The sequence below is a fragment of the Lepidothrix coronata genome, unplaced genomic scaffold, assembly GCF_001604755.1.
Source record: "Lepidothrix coronata isolate B3197 unplaced genomic scaffold, Lepidothrix_coronata-1.0 Scaffold215, whole genome shotgun sequence".
Taxonomy (NCBI): Eukaryota; Metazoa; Chordata; class Aves; order Passeriformes; family Pipridae; genus Lepidothrix; species Lepidothrix coronata.
In genome coordinates this window covers 992877-1015653 of record NW_016690395.1, presented here as the reverse complement: position 1 = coordinate 1015653, position 22777 = coordinate 992877, and the positions used below count along the sequence as shown (strand labels likewise).

Below are 22777 nucleotides of genomic sequence, written 5' to 3'. Positions count from 1 at the left end.
TTTTGGCTTTACAAATTCTACTTTTTCAAATGATTTCATTTATGAAAATCTTTTAATTCTGAAATCCACATTTCTAATTTGTTTTGAAGAAATTGATTTTTGAACTTAGAATTGCATTTTAGTTGCTGTTTAGCTCTCTGTACCAAAAGATTTGTTCTGTATTAGTAAAGACAGAGAGGACAACAAACTGATTTGAATGCTGGAGCTGTTGCAAGTATGAAATCAGAATTTGACGATGTGGCTTGAATATGAACAATTGTCACAAATAATTAAATTACCGTGACTTAGTAATTATCCTGTGATGATTTAAATGAATATATTTTATTTTGCATTACCAGTTGGCTAAGAACAAGCATTAGTTAAGGTAGTGAATAAGTGATAACATTCTCAGGTTTTGGAATTTGATTGTGATCCTCTGTCACTTTGCATTTATTCCTCTTTGAAGGCTCTGTTTTACTCCAACCTTCTTCCTGTCTCCATGCTTCCTTTTGCATTAGTCTTCTCTTGCTAGAGACCAAATAGCAGAAAAAAAAGTCACTTGTCTTTCAGTTCTATGATATAGATGTCTGTTGTCCCTCCTATATTTTCTAATGCCTTTTTCTGTAAGTCTCTCTGTACTATTCTGAGCGGTATAATGCCATCCTGTTATTTTGGATCTAAAGTTTGCAGTATCCTTTTGGACTGCTAGTTTTGGTTTTATTCCATTTGCCTTCTGTACATCCATCCAGGGGAAACAACCCTTTAAATCTTAAGTTACGTGAAAAAAGCGTCATCCTGAACCTGTGCTCGTCTGTGACTTAAACTCCCTTCATTACCTTGCCTCAGTTTCTTATTTGTACAGTGGCCGAAGCAAAATGTAAGAGGTATTATGTGTTTGTTACTGGTCACGGGCAGAAATTTAATAATCAACAGGTTTGATATCTCTTCCTAGTTTGAAATATTTATTTACTTGTTTGCAAAGCGAAAGGCTTTTTTTAATTATCGATTTTGGGGTGTCAAACCACTTTCTCTGTGACAGTTGCCAAACTCAGTTTTTTATGACCTAGTTGCTTTGAAAAATCACTCTGAGCAACAAGACTTAATTTAGGAGGAGCAGAGCATGCATTATGCATTATGCATTATGAAGGAAGGGGGATCTATTTTTGTCCTTAACTTTTCATCCAGCTTTGTAATTTTAAATTTCATAACAAATTTAATTTCCCTGTAAAATACGCATTGTTTAAATAATAGTGAAATTAGCCTTATTTAGAGTCTTGGCAAACAGCAAAACCTCTGTTACCTTTAAGGGATTCATGACTTTTCTCCTGGAGGCCACCCAAAAGTTTTGCACTCATTCAAGAAGTGTATGCTCATTAGAGTGCAAGCCTTCATACGAGACTTACAATATTTACTCCACTGAGTTTCTCAAATATCACTTTTGTAGTCAAGAAAAATAAGACTTCCAGCATCTGGTAGTGAAGTAGATGCTTAAAAATGAGGATGACACATAACCTTGAAATTCAGATACACTGGCTTAGTTTTAGAAGTAAAGGAGCTGGTAAGCTTTCAGCTGGACAAACTATGCAAAATATTTGCCTAAGTCAAAAGGTTTTTTTTTGAGGTGTGTGTGCTTGAATCTGAATATGGTTTTAAGTAAGCAACAAAAGTCACCTTTTGAAATAGTTGAATTATGTATGCCAACTACTTGGTACATTTGTCTGCTTCTATCGCATTGAATTTTTCTTATGGACCAAAAGTATGACTACTGAGTATGCTATTTTGTTTTTACTAATTATCCACTCCAGTAGCAATCTTGCCTAATATTTTAGATGATTAAAAATGTTAAAAATGTTATTTATGTATTTCTACCTTCTATATAGATTCTTGAGCAAGGTATTAATTTGAGATTCCCAAAAAGTAGTATCCTTACAGTCTAAATACTTGTGTGCAGCTATAAGTACTTGCTGTTTTCAGTACTGTGTTTGTCCTTTCTCAAACCTCAGTGTTTGCTCGATTTTATAGCACATGTATCTTACACAAGAGTTCATTCTAAACATTGCTTTTAACCCTTGTTAAAATAGGTGCTTGAACTACCTGTTGTGTGGTATACTTACAGCCTTAAAATTAGCTTGTTAGATTAGGTAGATTTTCATAATATCATTGATGACCATTACTAACGATAAGAGCTTTTTTTTTTGCCTCTGCAGGGGGAGTTATTAACCTGTCAGTGCCTATAGTGCTAACGGCTACTCAAGAAGACAAAGAAAGACTCGACGGGTGTACAGCAATTGCGCTGGTGTACGAAGGTCGCCGTGTTGCCATTCTCCGTAATCCCGAATTCTACGAGCACAGGAAAGAGGAACGCTGTGCTAGGCAATGGGGAACGACATGCAAGGAACATCCCTATATCAAGGTGCGTGTTTAAAAGTTGAAAATCTGCTCCTGTGAGCTGTACTGTTGTGGAGCTGCAAATTTAAGTGAAGCTCGTGTCTGTGACTGATGTACTTTGACAACAAAAGTACTTTGAAAATTAATTAAAATATTTTAGCAGAAACAAAGGTCTTGGTTTTTTTTCTATGCAGCTGTTGAATAGTCTGCACTTAGTGTGAAAATCTAATGTCAATATGTACAGATGAAATGAATTTAGAATGCACTGTAGAATCTGTGCTACAGAAGAGGGAACTTTGCCCTCCAGTGTGCCTAGGAAACACATCCCTTTGTGCAGCCAGATGCATCATCAAAGCTCCTTAATCAGCGGATATATGCATTGTGAAGAATAGAAAACTTCTATTCTGCCTTCATGGGGAACACGTGAGACCTGCCTGGTGTAGATGTTTTTGAAACAGGCCCTGTTCCTGGAGAGTTCATCATTTAACTCTCTGGGGAGTAATTTCCCCTCCGTTGTGTTCGTTATGTTTTTTTATCTTGGCCTTATGTGTATGTCACACTGAAATGTTCTAATTGTAACATACTTATCACAATGCTGTGTTTGGTTATGCAAGCTGATGTAAATGTTGCATCTTAGCTCTGCAGAGCCAAAATATGTTTCTTTCCCCATTTTTCTCTGTAGTATCTTTTTGTTTACACGTATGTCTTAAAATTAGATAAAAAGAAATCAAGCCTCAAATTATGACCTTGCTCTTGAAAAAGGAAAGCCTTTGATATATTCTGAAAGTATCTATATGACTAACAGAAGATTTTCAAAGCCCTTGGTGTGTTCTGTGATGATGAACATAAGTACCTTTTTGTTAAAAACCTAACACAAATTTAAGAAATTCTAAGAAAATCTCATGCAGTCAAAATTGGAATATATTCTTATAATGCAATAATGTCATGCCTGAAACTAATGTAGAAGATGAGGAACTGTGTTCTTATGTCTGTACTGGGGTCTATAGTAGTATCATGACAGTACAAAAATTTGGTGTCTCTTTTTAATTAATCAGAAATATTTGGATACCTGAGAGTTTCAGTAATGCAGATATTTCTCATCTTCATATCATTATTACACCTTCCCTCCACCTTGGTGAGATGTCAAAATCTGGCATTTTCTTTGGGAAGGGAATGATTACTGTAGCAGCATTTAATTCCAGCAGGTCCATTATCTCAAACAGAAATAAATTGAAAAATCCACTCTTAATTTTTTCTGGATGTAGTATGTAGTGTCTTCTGCTATATGAACATTTGTTGTCATCTTTAAATTACATAAGGCTAAAAAATTAATCAGGAGTGTATATGAAACTTGAAAGTTTTTTGTGGTTCAATCTTCAAAAGCAAATGCATCCTCAGAAATTTTCTGAGGCCACTGCTAGAATATGTTAAGCAGCTTGCCATAATTAGTTTTTGATAAAGGGTGAGGTGATATTTAAAGATATAAAAAGAATTGTAGTGAGTGTACAACATATGTTGCTTCCGTAAAGTGCTACCATGAAACAAATCCAAAAGCCATATTACTTCCAAGATTCTGATTTTATTCCAGTTAAAGTGGATGAGTAGTTAATCAGAACTGTTTACTTGTTACTTAATTGCTGACCAGAATCTTGTGAATTACAGGGTGATACTGCAGCTGTATTTGCTTTGATCATAAAGTGTGCCAACTTCATTGTATTAATATCTTGTAATTAAATAAGAAAAAATTGTAACTAAATAAATTGTAATATGTAAGGCTTTCCAAACACTGTCTTTGTAATGTAATGATGTTGGTTAAGAATACTGGCTACTTGCATTTCTACATATTAAAAAAATCTTTAATTTTGAAAGAAAGGCATATGCCTGCTGAGGATTTGTGCATTTCTCCTACGTGTCTGGACTATGTTACTGTGATTTTTTAAAATTTTTTTTTAATGTTGACGCTTGACTTGCAACTGTCAAATAAAATTAACCTGGAACACTTCTTTGGTAAAGATGTGTTCCCATTGCAATGTTGTAGATGCTCATGAGAAGCTGACAATTAATCCTAACAAGGAATTTCCTTTCTTTTCTTAGATGGTTATGGAGCAAGGGAACTGGCTTGTAGGTGGAGATCTGCAGGTCCTTGACCGTATTTATTGGAATGATGGACTAGATCAATATCGTCTCACTCCAGCTGAACTAAGGCAGAAATTCAAGGAAATGAATGCCGGTAAGTACATTTTTTTTGTTTTGTTTCTTCCTGCAGAGGCTTACCCAAATGTCTGCTGCTGCCACTGAGGCTAGCATTGTTTCAATGACTCGTGACTATTGCTATTATATTTGTTTAGTAAAATTCAGAGGAAAGATTGTACTGAATATTTTTCTGTGGTTGTGCAACTCCTAATAAAATAACTTGCTTTTCTTATATCTTTTGTCTTGTTTTTTCTCCATAGATGCTGTCTTTGCATTCCAGTTACGCAACCCGGTGCACAATGGCCATGCTCTTTTAATGCAGGATACCCACAAGCAACTTTTGGAACGTGGCTACCGGCGCCCAGTTTTGCTCTTGCATCCTCTTGGAGGCTGGACAAAGGAGGATGATGTTCCTCTGATGTGGCGCATGAAGCAACATGCTGCAGTCCTGGAGGAGGGAATCCTGAATCCAGAAACAACAGTGGTAGCTATATTCCCTTCTCCCATGATGTACGCTGGACCAACTGAGGTAAATAAATCGAGAGTTGAAAATAAAACCAAACCCTTTTGACAGTGCACTTAAGTATTCGTGCTGTGTGTGATGTTTGTGTCTTGTGGGTTTTTTTTGCTGGAGAGAAAGGAGACTCATTTTCCTTGGGAAACCAGATTGCCAAGTCTCTTTCTGTCATCAACCAAAACATTCTTTTATGAAAAAACTTCTTTATTGGAGGATTTTGCTGAAAATGGTGGGAGAAAATATTAGGTTTACAGTTATAAGGGTATAATAATAAATTAATCCTTCCTCCTTTTTTACAGTCTTTTTCAGAAGGATTTATAAGATCTGTTAACTTAACAAATGGTTGTCCTCAGTGCTAAGGTACTTAAGTTGTTAAGCAAAAAGTTGGTGTGTTGGAGGGCTACACACAAATTAAACAAAAACCAGTCTTTGTTTATTTTTTGGCAAACTTAATTCAGGGAGAATTGTTTCAAGGCTTTTGTATGAAATAACTCCTTGACAACACTTTATTTAGGAGCCAGGTCTTGGACTGGAATCCCTAGAGGTTTGTGGGAAACAGCAGAAAGAATAAATGTTCTCATTTGAGGTCAATTCCTCTAGGGGATATTGATTCTCCATCTTATTCTCTCTCTTTTTTTTTTTTTTTTCCTCTGTCCTCTGCTCCACCTTGAGTCACAGAAGTTCAAGTTTTGACCAGGCTCAGAGGTTAACTCTGTGGTAGCTTTTTGGTAGATAGGAGATCTTACTTAGTGAAATTAAGTTAGACAGTTGTCACTTATTTTCTGCTGGCCAGTTGACTGGTGAAACAGACCTTGCACTGCCTTTCCATTCGGAGAAAAAACTGCAGCCTCTAGTTGAGGCATGTGAGCGAGTTACTGTGGGGAATCTTGTGCAGTTCCCCACAGACCTTTTCCGAGAATTAACAGAGATTTTCTACTTCATTCCTGTATTTATGAGAAGGAACAAAATCCACAATCCTTATTCTGAACAGAAGTTTTTTCTTAACTTACATGATATTTCCAGTGACTTCAGAATACATTCTGACAGTAATGTTTGTTCAAGTTATAAAAGAGATTCTTTATTTAATAATTTTCCATAGGTCATTTAAAAGACATTGGTACTAGATTTGTTTCTGTAGTGCAAGTGCTTTACAAAGCAACAAGGAGCTGTTAATATGCTTATCTGCAGGGTGGATGTGACTTTCCAGTCTGTAAAGATCTTAATGGACATGTTTCAGAAGCATCAATTTAGCATTTTTGGTTTTTTATTTTTTAACATTCCCGATAAGTGCTTTGGAAGAAAAGAAACAGTTCTGTGAGGGAAAACTCTGTCAAAATGCAATAAATTTACCTGCTTAGGAAAGTAAATATATTCTGAAGTGGTATGGATGTATAGAAATGGGACAAGAGCAGTGTGCTCTTGTGGCCAAGAAGGCCGGTGGTATCCCGGGGTGCATTAGGAAGAGTGTTGCCAGCAGGTTGAGGGAGGTGATCCCGCCCCTCTGCTCAGCCCTAGTGAAGCCTCATCTGGAGTGTTGTGTCCAGTTCTGGGCTCCTCAGTACAAGAGAGACATGGTGCTCCTGGAGCAGGTCCAGTGGAGGGCAACAAAGATGATGAGGGGACTGGAGCATCTCTTGTGAGGAAAGGCTGAGGGAGCTGGGCCTGTTCAACCTCAAGAAGAGATGACTGAGAGGGGACCTCATCAATGCCTACAAGTGTCTGAAGGGAGAGTGTCAGGAGGATGGAGCCAGGCTCTTCTTGGTGGTGCCAAGCAATAGGACAAGAGGCAACAGGCAGAAACTGACCCACAGGAGTTCCACCTGAACATGAGGATGAAGTTCTTTACTGTGCAAGTGATCGAGCACTGGAACAGGTTGCCCAGAGAGCTGCTTTAGTGCTTGCCAGATGTTTTGACAGATATTTAGTATTGTTCAACTTGTGAAGTTGTTTTACATTATGTAGTTACTGGATAGGCCCTTGAGTTGTGTGTGAAGGTAGGGCTGCATACATAAGAAACCACTGTTATATACTTGCTGGTTTTTAAAACTCTTCTCTGAGTATTCTCTGGCAGATACTAAATCATATAGATGGTGTGACATTTCTTTTAGGGGAATACTTCCTAGTATGAAAGCATATTGACATCTTCTGAATGTTTCCAGTCTTTGTTTCCTAAAATAATGTAATAGTTATTCTGCTTTTCCTGTACTATACGGTTAAGTTTGGTATTGAAAATATTACATACAGAAATTAATTAAGAAAATCCAACAACATTCTGTGACATGGTAAGTCTAAAAACTGTCATAAGTACAGCATCTCTAACAGTTTTATCTAATAAATACTTTGAACAGTCTTGATGAGAAAAAAATCCTCTCACCGTAATTAGTAAAAGAGATGCATTTCTAAATAATTTAAAAGTGTTTCTTTGATTGTAAGGTGCTGATGATTAAATAGTCCATGTGTAGAATTTCCTTTGAAGTATATATTTTTTTACCTTCAGTAGTAACTCAACTATAAGAAAAAAAAGGTAAACCCCAAGTTGTTAGTTATGAAACCACTCATTTTGAAACATGCATCCAAGTAATATGGGAAAATTGTTTCTCTGTATTTACAATACTTCAAATATTATGTGCAAGTGAGTTGATGTATCCAAGCAAAAATTGAATAAGACTTAAGTTTCTGAATCGGACATTGGTTCCTCCCCACTTCATATAGAAGTGTTAGCATCAAATAATACCAAAGTGATTGTGGAAATATGACTAAATAGTTACCAAAGCTGGAGTTGCTTTATCAGTTCTCATCTTGGAAGCTTATGGTATAAATAGTCAGTCTTCATATTCTGAAAACCTATTCCAAGCATTCATGTGCACTAGGTACTTAGTTTATATGTCCTTTGGGTCTTCATATTGATACAGACTAAGTGTTAAAGTTCTGCCTTGGACAACATCCTTGCTACATGTACAAGTTGAAAATGCTAAGCATGGGTAATTTTTGAATGTATAGGCAAGTTGATTAGATTACTCATGAACACTGTGTTAAAGTAGCCTATCTTGTCTTTCTTCCAATGTTTGTCAGCTATCTGTTGGTCAGGATGCTTTTTTAGAGAAATTGCTGTGAGTAAACTAGAGCAATATAAAGCTAGATTCCACTAAGATTCCAAAAGCAGTTGCTTTTGTTTTGTATAAAAGGAGAGAGATGGAGGGTGAGATCAGGAAGAACTGAGCCAGGAAACAGATGAGCTCCATCTTTCTTGCCATGATGTTCCACTGTGCTGAAGTAACTTTTTGAGCACCTACTGTGCAAATAAAACAGGGGAATAGTATGTTTTAGCTATAAGTTTGATGGTGATTCACATAATTGGTTCTTTGTTTTGTTATGGCTTCATAGTAAAAATCGTGTCTGATTAGGGAAATGTGGAATATAGATAAATATATAGAACACATGCACATTTTCACATTTTGAGCATTTTCTTCTGTTAACTGTTTTCCCTTATCTCTGTTTTAGGTTCAGTGGCACTGCAGATCACGGATGGTTGCAGGAGCTAACTTCTACATTGTAGGGCGAGATCCAGCAGGGATGCCACACCCTGACACTGGGAAAGATCTGTATGAACCAACCCACGGTGCCAAAGTGTTGACAATGGCTCCAGGCCTCCGAGCACTGGAAATTGTACCCTTCAGGGTTGCAGCTTATAATAAGAAAAAGAAATGCATGGATTATTATGACTCTAATCAGTAAGTTGTATTTTCATTTTAAGAAAATTTTGAGCAACAGCTGCCTTTTACCCCCTGCCCACATAAAAGAATTGTTTATAATTAATTTCATATTGCTCAAACATGGCAGTGTTTAGATGTGGTTTTAGATCACGAATGCAGCTTGATTTCAGCATGATTTGCTTCACAGTGCAACTACCTGATCTAACTTTAGCTGACACATCAAGACTCACTTCTCCTAGGTACTGGAGTTTCTCTAATTCTGGAGCATAGTGGCACAGATTGCTAAATCCAGAGAAAAATATTACTATTTATTATAATGTTAAGATTAGCTTTCTGCTGCTTTATCTTTCTAAATATGCGTCTCACGTGTCAGGTGTGCATCAAATATGAGGGAAGAAAAGCAATGAGAGTGTGCAACATGGAGAAGAAAGTGGACAAGAGGGGCTGAAAAATAGCTGTTTTCTCTGTTAAATAATAATGCGAAATGATGCCCTAAGACCATTGTGTGTCCCGGGGTTTTCAGGCTGCATTGTGTGCACCCTTTCATTCTTTCACTGTGTCTATGAGGCCTTGGTTTGGGTGTTTTTTTCCCTGTTTCTGTAACTGTCATGGAAAATGGACCATGCTGCTACTAGTGTGCAGTTCTGCCCTTCTGTTGATGGAATTTATCCTGTTCTGTTGTACCCTACACACTGCTGGTAGATGGACTGGAATGTGGCAGCAATCCTCTAGATGGCAATGTGGACACATGCAGGCTCCCTGGAAAGAGAGCCCTTACTGCTTCTGCTTGCTAGAGGCAGAACACTGGTAGGCTCCAGACAGTTAGAGCTTGGGTGGGTGCAGCTGGCTGTGTTTCAAGATAATCTGTGTAATGCTGAAAATGTGGCAGAGCCCTGGACCATGTGATGTTTGACTCTGTAAGGAGGATGGCAGGGAAGAGAGGATTGCCTGGAAATACGAAAGGGTCAGTACTGGTGGAAGACCCTTAGATGTGAAATAGGGATGTTTGTGGAAATATTCACGACTTACCTGGTGAAAAAGGCAGCTTGAAAATTGGGGGGAGAAGGTTGTATGCACAGAAGCATTGCTGTAACTTGTTTTAGAAATGGGTAACTTGATTTCTATTGCACCTTTTTCAATTCTTTGAGGCTTGGAGACTTGACAGCCAACTAAGTAGTTCCAGAATTTACATCACTAATGAATGTATGAAAGATTATGGCAAGTGGGTTTCTCTTGGACTGAGCTATAGCTGAGCTGTGTGTCTTAGATGCTGGATATAGTTATTCTTTCCCCATGTGGTCATCCATTCTTTCAGGTCCTCTATGCTCCTCCATTTGGGAAGGTGCATTTGAGAAACCATAATACACACCATCTGCTAACTTGAGCGCCTCGGTAATTTGGCAGTTGCACCACACCTGGCTTGGCAGGCTTCTGAAGGCAATCCCAAGCTGTAGGGATGGTGGAGGATGGATCTTTGACTAGTGGTGAGAGGTTTCCCGAAGCTTGATCCAACTGCCAGAAGGATGTCTGAAAAGTTGGGGCTGCAGAATTAGTAGTGGCAGAGAGTTCTTTGCTTGTAACACCTCTAAACATTCATGCTCAGCCTTTGTGAGAAAGATGTAACACTTGCTGATAGTGTTCCTTGTATGCCTGTGGTGGTAGGTGCTCAGATGCTGAGTAGGCATTGGTCAGCTACATACCAGAAGATACTGGGCAACTGTGTGATACCTTGCTATGGATGAGCTGCTCATGACCTTGGTGGCAAGCCTGGGAAGTATCAAAAGCCTACACTAGCCCTGCCTCCAAATTGGTAACAAAGGCCCTTAATTTCTCTGGTGTGCTGCCTCAATTCCAAGAGGTTGTTGTGCTTAAGGCCTCCAGCTCCCAGAGGTGTCCACACAAGCGCAGTTTTGTGGAGTTCATCTTAGAGTTCAGTTTGTTTCTCACTTCCATTAGTATCCTTCAGAGTGTGTGCTGCCCTGGTAGACCCAATATCTGCTTGGGAACGGTCTGGAGAACATGACTGTTGAGTTTGTGTGTCAGGACCTCATGCTGCCCTGCTGTGGTGCTGTGTTTGAGATGAAGTCACTTGGAAGAAGGTAAACCTACATGTGCCCCTGTTAGTAAGGAAAGGCAGAAACATCCTGGTTGCATTCAGGGATAATCATGGAGCATTGAGTGTGAGGAAAGAGGGTAAGAAAAGACTGATGTAAAAGCCTTTGTAATAGCAGCACAGCAATTTTATTTGCAGAGTGATGCACAAAACTTAACTAGTATAAATTGTTTAAATAAAGTCACCCTTTAGAATGTTAGGATGTGAATAACCAGGGACTTGAAATCATATTTGTATTTTACCTCATGAAGCTAGCACAAGTTTTAATTTGTTTCTTGGACATCTTAGAACTAGGTTTGGCACCTCATGAAACTGAAATCTTAAAACATATTATTGAAAAAAATGTATCTAAAACTAAGATCTAGGAAAGGGATTTGAGGAATACATTTGAAGTGATATACAGCAGCACAGGTAGAGGTAATTTCGTTTTATTTCCCCTTAGTCTAAATGATGATAATAAAAAAAAATAATTGCCCTTTTTGCTGTTGCTGAATTCAGATAGCAAGCCTAATCTAAGTTTCTGTGGAAAGCTTGAGCATTTCCACTTGCATAGAATTCTGAAGAAACAATGCATATAAAAACTAGTATGAATATTGTTACAGTCTTTATCCAAGTTTTTACAGTTTTATATTTCATAGAATTTTGGATCTATAGTGTCAAAATATGATTTGGAAAAGTTTATAGGAAGAATTCAATTTATAATGGAGAAATTCCAAAAGAATGGCTGACCTGTAAACCACTGACAGAGTGAAGTGTAAAGACAACAGCGGAAGAACCAAGCAACCAACAAATAATACCCCCACTCACCAAAAAATCCCTACCCAATGCTGAAATTCCTTCAGAAAAACAGTGTGTTTCTTCAGCCAAAAAGGCCTCACAGTTACCACAGACAAGTGTAATTTGGGATTGGTGGTTTAATAATAGTGGCTGGTTTTGTGAGCAGAAATTCCCAATTCTTTACGGAAGATCAGTCCTATAAAATGCAGCCACAGACTGCTGCTGAGAAAAAAACTCAATTAAGAAAGGAAATTAGTCTGGCAATTAAAAAAGCCACAGAAGTGTCTGGAAATAAATTTTCATTGTTTTTATTTCTGAAAGAAAACTGATGAGAACATTTTGGCTAAAAGACACCCATAAGTAAGGTGACTGGAGCAGATTGTTCATGCTTTCTGTAAAATGTTCATGAAGCATGGATACCTGTGAAGAAGAGAGATTTTAACTTTATATGGTTTATTCTCAGGACCTTTAATATGATTACCATGAGTGCTTTAATACTATCAAATCATACTTACAGGATAGCTGCTCCAACTAAGTACATATTGTTCTCAATTTGTTTGGCTTTTAAAGTGATAGTGGGAGGCTGAGATAAGCACACTTGACTGTTCTCCTTAATTTAGTTATGTGAAATATGGTTCTTCAATTACCATTAATACTTAATTTAGGATACACTGAAACACTGCAGGACCTCAGAAGACTTAAGCTCTCCTGCTGGTCAGAAAGGAATTTCATTCACAGCAGGTAAAGGATTTGGTTTGCAAATGTTAATATTAATCACAATATTGTGTTCTAATTTCATAAGGAGTTTGTTCATGATGAGTTAGGATTCAAACCTTGCTGACACTTGCAGGTTCATTCAATGACATGGGGCATTCATTCCCAAGGCATAATATAGACTGACATTTCAAAGACTTGACACTATAAGGGACAAGATTCTGTTCCTGTTGGAGTTGTGGTGTAAGTCATGACTTAATGCTACAAAGGCAAATTTAAATTCAGAGAAAATCATTCTAAAAAGGGTTTAAGGTTAGAACTGGACCCCAGATAAGGAGGCTGTGAATTGTCCCAAGAATTAATCAGATCTGAAATTTGCCAGCTGAGTAGAAGATGACAATTGTTTTGAAGCCAGACCAGGGTGAATAAATCATATTATTGTTTTATTTCCATATGTTTGTTAAAAAAATAATTTATAGGCAAGACTATGAATGAATGGTCTGTACTTTTATCATGTGTCTTGTGTTTAAGAGTAATTTCTTAAGATCTTGAGAGCACTAGACATCATAGAAAATGGGAATTCCAAGAAGGTCATTTGCACAGTGCTGAATACTCTAACAGAAGGTCAGGGTTCCCAAGATTATGACTGATCTTCAGTGCTCCCAAATGAAAAACCTATTATGTAGTATGTTCTATATTTAGATTAAACTTGTAGGTCATAATGTTGAAGTGGAAAAAATATTCTCTTCAATCACTGTATCGACACCTCAGAGATACAGCAGAGTAGGTTTTCTGTAGGACTGTGGACATCTTCATGCAGTCATTTCCCACTTGCAAACTGGTGATATCTTCATTATGTTACAAGAACTATGAGGTCTCTGAAATCTTAGCCTCACACGCTACTCTTAAAAGTGTTTGAGCTTGTAAAGCACAAAGAGCTCTGATGGTTGCTGGGGTCACTTGTGGTGTTACAGTAAAATAACTACCAAATTCACAAAATAAAAGGGAAATCCATTTAAGAGAATAAAACATTAGTCTTTTTAAATGAGAGAAAAGAAAGAACTGGTCTGTGAATTCTTAATCTTCTGTGTGTGGTTTGTAGTGTTCTTTGAGCCCAATGCTCAGTTACTGTGAACAGTTTGAAGATTATTTAACAGCAGAGATTTGTTCCTATGTTATTTTGAATAAATACCTTACTGCTTTCCAAATGTATTATCCTGTGCACCTGTGGCTGTCTATATGCATACTGTCTGTATGGAAGGAGGGCACAATCTGAAGTGTAAGAAAAGATTCCTTTTCTCCTTTTGCTAGATGTATGAGAGCTCAGCAGACTTATGTATTTTCTACTCTACCCATGACACCCTGTCCTCCATAAGTGAGGAAATTTAAGAGCACTACTCTCACAGTGCTTTTTCCACGCTGTGAGAGTGGTAGAGTCCTAGAATGCTATGGCAGGGAGTAAATACCAGTCCTCAATGTAATATGTTTCAGGACTGTTTTTCTGTTGACAAATTTTTGTGGAGGATTTCTTTCTGCCTTCCTTACCTCTTTCTTTTGGAGAATGCTTTTAATTGCATTGACACAAAGTATTATGTCAGTACTACTCAAACTCAATTGGTAGTAAAAGGTCAAATCAATGTTACAAGCATTTACTAGCATACAGTGTGGCTCAAAGAAAATTAATTCCAGCAGCCACTGAATAAAAATTTCAAAAGCGCTTAAATCCCATCCTCAGAAAAGGCTTGGATTAAATTTCATTGAGAGTAATTTCAAATATGACTTGAGAAAAGAATTTGTATGACTTTGGCACGTATATTTCATAGTGTCTTTAATGGTCAAATGTTTCCCCCTCTCATGTTCCACTCAAATCCGTCTTATACAGGATATCTCTTAATATCCTCAAAATTCACTATGAACAAAATTACTTGATGACTCTTTTTGTCGTCTCTTTCTGCTAAAGCAAACTACTCATACTGATATGTTTTATTTCAAAATGCTTGTGGTTCACATCCCACCACAGTGGTGACAGTGCTGATAAGGTTTTTCTGCTTAGTAGAAATCTCAGTTTCTGGTATTCAAGAGATTTGATTTTTGCCATTAGTAAAGACAATTAGTATTGAGTGGTTATTCAAATACTCTGTTTTATATATGAAAGCAGAGATTAAACTGGAAAATTGTAAATGCCGTAATTTTTAAAATGGCAAAAAATACATACAGTATATTTTGCCAAAGCTCCATTCGAGTCACTTTAGTGATTACTAATAAAAGTAATTTTTTTATAAAGAAAAATCCATTCAAAATAGAAGTTTGCTATAATGAGTGGGCATCATTAGTACTTTTGTACTTTTTAATAATATTTTGGAAACATTTCTAGAAATATTATGAGGTGCTGAATGTACTATATTTCTGAGATTGTCCTTACTCATTATTTTCTTTCATTTTCTTATAATTTCTGTAGATCTCCTTAGCTTCTTTTCATGTTTCCCTCTTTCTTGATATTTCGAATTCCTAACTGGTTTTTGTGCTACTCGGAGTAGGAAGAGGCTAAAGGAATTGTCTTACTGACTGTCTGTTGAAACAGACTTACATGACTTATCTAACTTTAGTACCTTTATTTCACTTGTAGGGCACCAGAGGAAGTTGAGTGGTTCTCTGAAAACTTAGCAGACAAGGACAGTATAAAGCACCTTTTTGTTTTTTAATGCTCAAACTTTGGTATTGCTACCACGCTGAGGAGAAAACCACATATGGAGAAACTTTATAGCACTTACCTTACTCTTCTTTTACAGATCATTTGAAGACTTGGTATTTTTTTAACAGAATTAACCAGGCTTATCACTTCCTCATATATATTTTATAGAAATAGTTCTTTGCAAAGAACACAAGTTACCTTCAGGCAGTGTTAGTGAAGGGCAGACATCTCTCTGCTAAGGAACAAAATTTTCTAATGTTATAAATAGTAGTGACAACTTGTTCTCCCATGGAATTACATCAACCTTACATTTTCATTTTTATATAATTCATATTTTGCAGAATTGAAGTACAGTAGGGATTTTTTGCCTTGTTGCAACACTTCAGGAACCCACAGTCCTAAATTGAAAGCAACAAGAAAAGAACACGTATGGGAGGGCAAATCAAAAAGTTATGGGGCTAGTGGTGTTCTGAGAGGGAACTGTGGAATGCTTTCTGCATCTTGCTAACTGCCATACCCTACTGAGTGTAGACCAACACTTAGAGCCAAGTTCTGCCCTCTGATATGCACACTTGGCTCTTGTTTCTGTCTAAGGCATGTGCATCTGAGATCAATACTTGGTTTTTATTTCAAACAGACAAGTAAAGAATGAGTAATGCATACATGCTGCAAATTGAGTGAATGGCGTAAGTAAAATTGCGATTTAATTTAAGAATACATAATTTTTTCCTTTGGAGCGTTTGATAGAAGTCTGGCATTCTTGTCTTGCTTTTACTGTCTCACTCCTGTGAGGAGTAATTTAACTTGTGGAGCTTTTGCTGCTTATGACCACATACCTGAAAAGTTAATGATAATGATTTAGATTCTTATGTTAACAATGGTAAACAATTCTGATCTGTGTTCATTTATGCATTTGTCCAACTGAATTCTGATTTTTAGGGAGAAACATCTTTAGGGGAAGGTATTTTTATTATTCCCCTGCTTTTTTCTTTATTTTGAATTGTATGTGCCACATCATTGATATGTATATATATGTATACGAGTACTCAGTGTCTTGCAATGGCTCAGTTGTGGAGCTTGCCTCTAGATTCTGAGTCTTTAGCTTTCTCTGTTCTGCCATTGATCCCTCACTGGTTTGGTGCAATGCTGTTTTTTACTCATTCTCAAGGTGGCGCTGAAATGACCTTCTTCAACCGGCACAGGTACATTCAATCAGCTCATAGGGCAGGTCTCCTGCCATGGCAAGGCAAGGTGCAAAACAGGATGGCTGCTGTTGCTTTGACAAAGGGCTGAGACAGTAGGTAGAGTAGATGGTTCTCCCTCAACAGGAATTCTCTTTCCTCACAGAGAACAAGCCAGGCTCAATGGAAGGACAGACTGAATTCAATCCACAGTAGTTCAGTTGGGCCATGCTGCTAAAACCTCAAGAGTTACCTACACTGAATATTGTAGGGGGTGTATATTCTTGGGATTTACTGGCAGTACGGGGCAAATGTCTGGAAATTATAGTTGCTATACAGCATTACACTCACAAGAAGAAATGTATAAAGTATCAAGAAAGCAGAAGGAATATGAGCAACTTTGCCTGCTTTTAAAGTATGTTCTTTTTTTCCCCCTCCTTTTGCCCCCGCTCCTCCTCTCAGCCATGAAGACTTTGATTTTATATCGGGGACCCGCATGCGCAAGCTGGCTCGGGAAGGACAAAACCCACCGGAAGGCTTCATGGCTCCTAAGGCTTGGACCGTGCTGACAGAATACTACAAATCCTTGGAGAAGGCTTAGGCCTCTTATTAGCTGCAGATCAACCTTTGACGCCTGATTTATTTACGAGAAGGGGACCACACAGTCACCATTCATGTTGCTTTGTTGTGGTGTCTGTCAGGAAGTTCTCTGAAAACAGACTCTTTCTTCTTAACTTAGCATCATTCTTTGCCTGTCCTTATGGGTTCTATTATGTCCTGGCACCTAACTAGCTGCTGGTTTTAATGTCTTCTCTTTTATTACAGTTGATATTCTTGCAGTAGGATTTTTAACTCTTGTATTTTTTTTATATTTTACTGCCTCTGTCCTGAGTTCTGCAGCTTTTAAATAGATGCAGCTCATTCATATGTTATTTAAAGTGCTGACTAGTGTCTGGTTTTTGTAGTTTGTAGGACAAAATGTAATGGTTAGTCCCTTAACTATGGATAGATTATCTATAAATCAAAAAAGTAAAGTCAGTTTCAAAACATCTGTAAAAGTGTCCTCATCTTTATCTCATCATCATGTCCAGAAGCACTTAAAATTTATTTCTCATTATATGTAATGAAAAAACAGAAGGGTTTTTTTTATGTAGCATAATTAAAATTTTGCTTTCTTTGCTTAATTTTGGAGTTCATTGTGTTGTATGGTGATTCTCTTCTGCTGTGGACCTGTAAAGATGGCCATAATTAATAAAATAAAATGTCTAGTTTTCACTTTGAATTGTCAAAAAATTCAGGTATTGTTTTTGTATATGCTTGCTGCCATAAGTGTCAACAGGGAATGTTTTACTTCATTTGATATAACTTTCCAGTTTTTGGTTCTAGATATACTTGTTCAACCTACTACAACTTTAAAAAAGCATGACAGACCAAACTTAAATTCATGTTTAATTATTGCAATAAAAAAAAATAAATCCTTAGATCTTGGCATTTCCTGTGGTAAAAATGCTTAGTTTGGAGATTAATTTTCTGGCTATTTTTCAAGGTCTCCAAAGAGCAGTCTTCTTCTTTTCAGTCAACTTTGCTTGCTTGAAAGACAAAGCATATGATGTTTTAGGATTCTTCAGAAATCCTGAAGTTGGTTAATTCAGTATGTGAAACATTAACTGCTAAAGGAAAATATAAAAAAAATAAACAAACCACTTTTTCAAGTGTGAAGTAACACTGACCTTTTGGGATATTTTCAAGCATTTGCAGGTAATCAGTGGAACAGTCATAACCTCTCTTACCCTTACATCCTTGTCACAGACACTTATTTTTTTGTTGCTAAACAGTGTGTATAAGAGGAACCAGCTCAAAATTGCTTTTAGAATGTTGCTACTGGAGGAAGCACGTGTTCATCTAGATTTTTTGGATGGCAGGAAGGTTCTTGTGGGAACAAGCTGAGTCAGCCTGCACCTGCATTCATTTAATTAGAACCAAAAAGGAGGGTCAACCTTGACTGGTGTTTTGACAAAGGGAGTGCTGTGTTCTTAAAATGGATCACTGCTTAGCGATCTGCATGGTCTGCATGGTTTTTACCACAACTGAAAACAGTCACAACATGATACGAGTGTGAATGTGTGGAATCAAAACACCAGTTTAGCAAGGTCCTGGGAATTCTGGTTAACTGAAAGATACAACAACACCAGGTGCTGTTTACATAAGAGTATGAATAAAAGGGAAATGCAGGAAGAGATCCGCGGAGAATCCCAAAGACCGAATCGTGTGTGTGTGCAGTCCCATTTCTTCATTGCCGATAGTTGTGATGAGGGGACCTGTGATATATGGAAGTAGTAGCACCCCTGATCTGCATGGCTGATACAAAGACAATCTGGATCCAGCTTTTCAAATTACAAGATAAATGAGGTAGGTGAAGATCACCAAACCCTAATCCTTAAGGTTAAATAAATGTTACAAAATTGCTGCTTCTCCTAGGTGAAATGACTCCTGCAGTACCCATGAGCAACTTAAGAAAATGGAAACTTTTTATAAGGAACCTCGTGGTTGAGAATTCATCTTTTCTTATGTGAGTTTCTGTATGCCTTTTTTTGACTAATATGAACATTCAGGGTAACTTTTCAGGTAAGGATTTTCAGGTTGTGATGTAAAGATAAATGCTGAGGATGCTGACTTGTATCTGATTTTTCTCTTTCAGTGGGGAATCTGAGCAGTAGTAACTCAGTAATGCATCAGAGATGCAAAATGGAGAATGTAGACTAGGTCACAAGTCTTTTTTTTTTTTTAGCTAATCAAGCTTCTACATCTGGAATAATTCAGTAGAAGTCAGGAGGGGGAGGAAATGAAGGGCTGTTGTGGCATGATGTTGCTGGACGTAGAAAAAGGCTACCAGGGCCTGTGTAGCCAATACTGTGATTTACCTGAATTTGGACCTCCCTTGCATTTCATATTTCCTTAATTTCAAAAAGTTTCCCAAATGGCTCAGAGGTTAAACTTATTGTTTTTCCATACTAGAAAAGGAACAAAAGTTACTTTGAGCATCCTAAACAAGTACTAACAGTGAAGACTAGATTCCTTTCCCTTCCCAACAGTTTAGGTGCTAATCAGTGTATTATTGCCATTCCCTATAAATGCTGAGACCTTCAAAAACTGTGTGTGTGTGTGTGTATGTGTGTGTGGCTTTCAGTATTCACACACACATCATTCCTTGTATCTCTTGTTATGAACCTTTGATCTTTTGTGCTAGATGTTGTAGGAACAGAAAAAAGCTCTCATCTCTGCTTCCCTGTGAGTCAGAAGATCGGTTTACTGCATCTATGGGACCATCTCCAAAGACAGGGAAAGGAAAAACTATTCCTTCATATAGTACAGGAGAACCGATGGGGAAAAAATAAGATTGAAACTGAATTTTCATTTGACTTTGCAGTATGTCTGTTTATCCATCTGTAGCAGTGTAATTTACTGTGGTGCTTGAACACTGTTAGGAAATGTGTAGGGATGGTATTCTACTCCTTAAACCTGACACAAAATCTTTCACCATCACCCATAGAAAAACCAGGAACTTCAGCCTGGAGTGATTTGACCAAATTAAATGCTAGAATGAAAGCAACCATAGCTAAGAGTTAGTATTTTGTTGTTCTATACAAATTGGTCTTGCTTACCAAAATGCATTATTTAGATGCTGTTACTGAAAAGAGTGACACTTGTTCAATTTTTTTTTTTTTAATGTTTAATTTTGTAAAGATGGAGCTGAGAAGCTAGATTGCAAAGGGGAAATTTAAAGCCTTCAATGGCGAATTCATTGGATAAGAGATTTCCTTGCCAGCAGCCAAACAGGTGTGATGTAAATGTGATTTAAAGGAAGACTGTGCAGAGGTTTTTGCTCATTTGTGTTGTTTTACCTTGAAGAAAGCCTGAGGGCTGGAATACCAGTGCCTCTTTTAAATTTGCTTTCTCATTCACAAAAAAACTTTTTGATTATGGATATAGCTGGATTTTTACTAGGCTTTTGAGGTGTCCATTGAAGGGTTTTCTCTGTGTCTCCTGCAAGCTCTGTGTCTGCTCTTGTGGTATTAGCATTTTTTTTACCTGTGTCCCTTTTCATTATTTAGTCTTTATTAAAATCACTTGTTTCTTCTCTATGGAGGTTACATATTCACATGAGGCAGAATCATGCCTTCGATATTTCCAGAGCTGTTTGCCCTAGAAACCTCATCTTGATATAATTTTGAAGTTGAGGGGGAAAGGCAACTACACTGGAAGCTAGAAAACAGAGCTTTAAAGCTGCATCTGGAATTCTTAGACTGTTAGTGGCTCCAACTTAAAACAGGGAATACAGAGATTTTATATGCCATAAAACTCAAGAAGCCTTGGATTCAGTATAAGGGTAGTCATCCGACCCTCATGTCAAAATCCATCTACACAATGCTTTGAAGTATGATTGTAGTCAGAATGATACCTGTCTATGTATAAAAAGAGGGGGAAAAAAATCGGTTTCATTATAAACTTTAGTGGACTGGAAACAGTGCCCAAATCTTGCTTTTATTCTCTGCAAGCAAAGCTGTTTTGTCAGTGGTGTCCTACTTTCATCACTCTCAATTGCACTGTATGAGAAGAATACAAACATTTTGGCCATATCTGCTTATTTTCACCTCATAACAGCAGTTACGATTGCAGTCTAAGCTGTGAGTTTTCAGATTTTTGCTGGGCATCTGCAGATCTTCAGGCTTTCCAACAAGATGACTTGTGTCTGAATTGTTGTGGTCTAAATCAGTTATTTCTGTAATGACTGATAGCAAAGTTTGTTGCAATAATTGTGATGAGACAGATGAGAGACACCAGTATCCATCTATTAATAGTTCCTGAATATTGTCGATACATTTTATTACAAAACACGACATTTTCTTCTGGAGGACAAACCCACTCTAACGTGGAAACATCTTTCTGATGTCAAGAGTGCTCCTCAGAGAATGTTTAGGCTTTTGTATTATTAATTTGATTTCATCGACAGCTTTCTCAAAGACAAGTGAAAGCAGAAGAGATTCTCTGACCCTTAAACATTGGGTTCAAATGGGTTGCCTGCTGTACAATGCAAAACTGAAGTTGGATAGTCCATGGAAGGTTATTTGCAGGATTGCTCATATGACATTGAATTCTGCCTGGTTTATAATTCATCTACGACCTGTGAAAAACAATATTTTAATAATTTGATTCAATTGTTTCCAGACAGTGAAGACAATTATGAGACAAGATCATGCTTAAGCATAACTTTCCACTAGGAAAAAGTTTTATGCTATTACTGTATCTTAGTTTAAATATAAACTGTCTGAAAGATCCAGCATTACAATTATATGAGCAAAAATTTCCTATCATACTATGTGACAGCAGAGCATTAAACATATCATCAGAGTCAACATTGTAAGTACAGTGCAAAATGCACTTTATTATTGACACTTCATTAGAGACAGTTATTTATAACTCCTTTGTCCATTATTTCTTCAAGGAAAAATACTGCTTTCTGAAAACTGAAAATGTGTATGCCTTACTTGGTAGTTAGAGACACTCAGAATAGCAGTGATTCTTCCCAGTTTTTCTGATGTGCTGTATTTTTAAATAGATGCACACTTCTGAGCTCTACCACGAAATGGCTTTGCAAAGAACATTCAAGTTTTAAAGTTTTTCTTTGTAAACGTTCTTGGCTATTTTGGTTATTGTAGTTTGATCATTTTCCCCTCTGTACAAAGAAGTCATCTTGTAAACCTCAATCTTATGTAGAGGTGGTGTACAGAATTTTCATCAACTATTAAAACAACTCTAGCTTGGTTCTTTTTCATACAAGCCTTTGGTTCAGGGATGTGCTTCATTCCTGTTGTGAGGATTTCTTGTCAAATACAACCTCATTCAAGCACTGACAATGAAAAACCACATCTTTTAATATGTGGTTTAACCCCGACTGGCAACTAAACCCCACACAGCTGCTCAGTCACTCCCCCTGAGTTGGGATGGGAGAGAGAATGAGAAGGGCAAAAGTGAGAAAACTCTTGGGTTGAGATAAAGGCGGTTTAATAGCTAAAGCAAAAGACTCACACACAAGTAAAGAAACCAAGGAATTTGTTCACCACTTCTTACGGGTGAATAAGGCAGGTGTTCAGCCATCTCCAGGAAAGCAGGGCTCCGTCATGTGTAATGGGTACTTGGAAGACAAACACCATCACTCCAAATGTAAACTTCCTTCCTTTTTCTTCCTCCAGCTTTTTATGCTAAGCATGCTGACATGTGCTACAGGATATCCCATGGGTCAGCTGGGGTCGTCTGTCCCAGTTGTGTCTGCTCACAGCTTTTTGCATAACCCCAGTCTCCGTGGTGGTGGGGTGGTGTGAGAGGCAAGAAAGGCCTTGACACTGTGTAAGCACTGCTCAGCAAAATAATGAAAACATCTCTCTCTTATGAGAACTGTTTTCAGTGCAAATCCAAAACATAGCCCCATAGTAGCCACTGTGAAGAAAACTA

The 22777-nt window shown here is 37.4% G+C and overlaps 1 protein-coding gene across 3 annotated transcripts in view; it reads left to right on the top strand.

Moving 5' to 3' along the window:
* Positions 1–17758, top strand: part of PAPSS1 (3'-phosphoadenosine 5'-phosphosulfate synthase 1) — a 57935-nt gene extending 40177 nt beyond the window's left edge. For all 3 annotated transcript variants that reach the window (XM_017833508.1, XM_017833507.1, XM_017833506.1), the window contains 5 exons: positions 2187–2392; positions 4462–4597; positions 4821–5089; positions 8579–8808; positions 16730–17758. In XM_017833508.1, coding sequence (XP_017688997.1) covers positions 2187–2392; positions 4462–4597; positions 4821–5089; positions 8579–8808; positions 16730–16868 — 980 coding nt within the window. In that variant the 3' untranslated portion in view covers positions 16869–17758. The remainder of the gene's footprint in view (positions 1–2186; positions 2393–4461; positions 4598–4820; positions 5090–8578; positions 8809–16729) is intronic.
* Positions 17759–22777: the final 5019 nt, after the last annotated feature.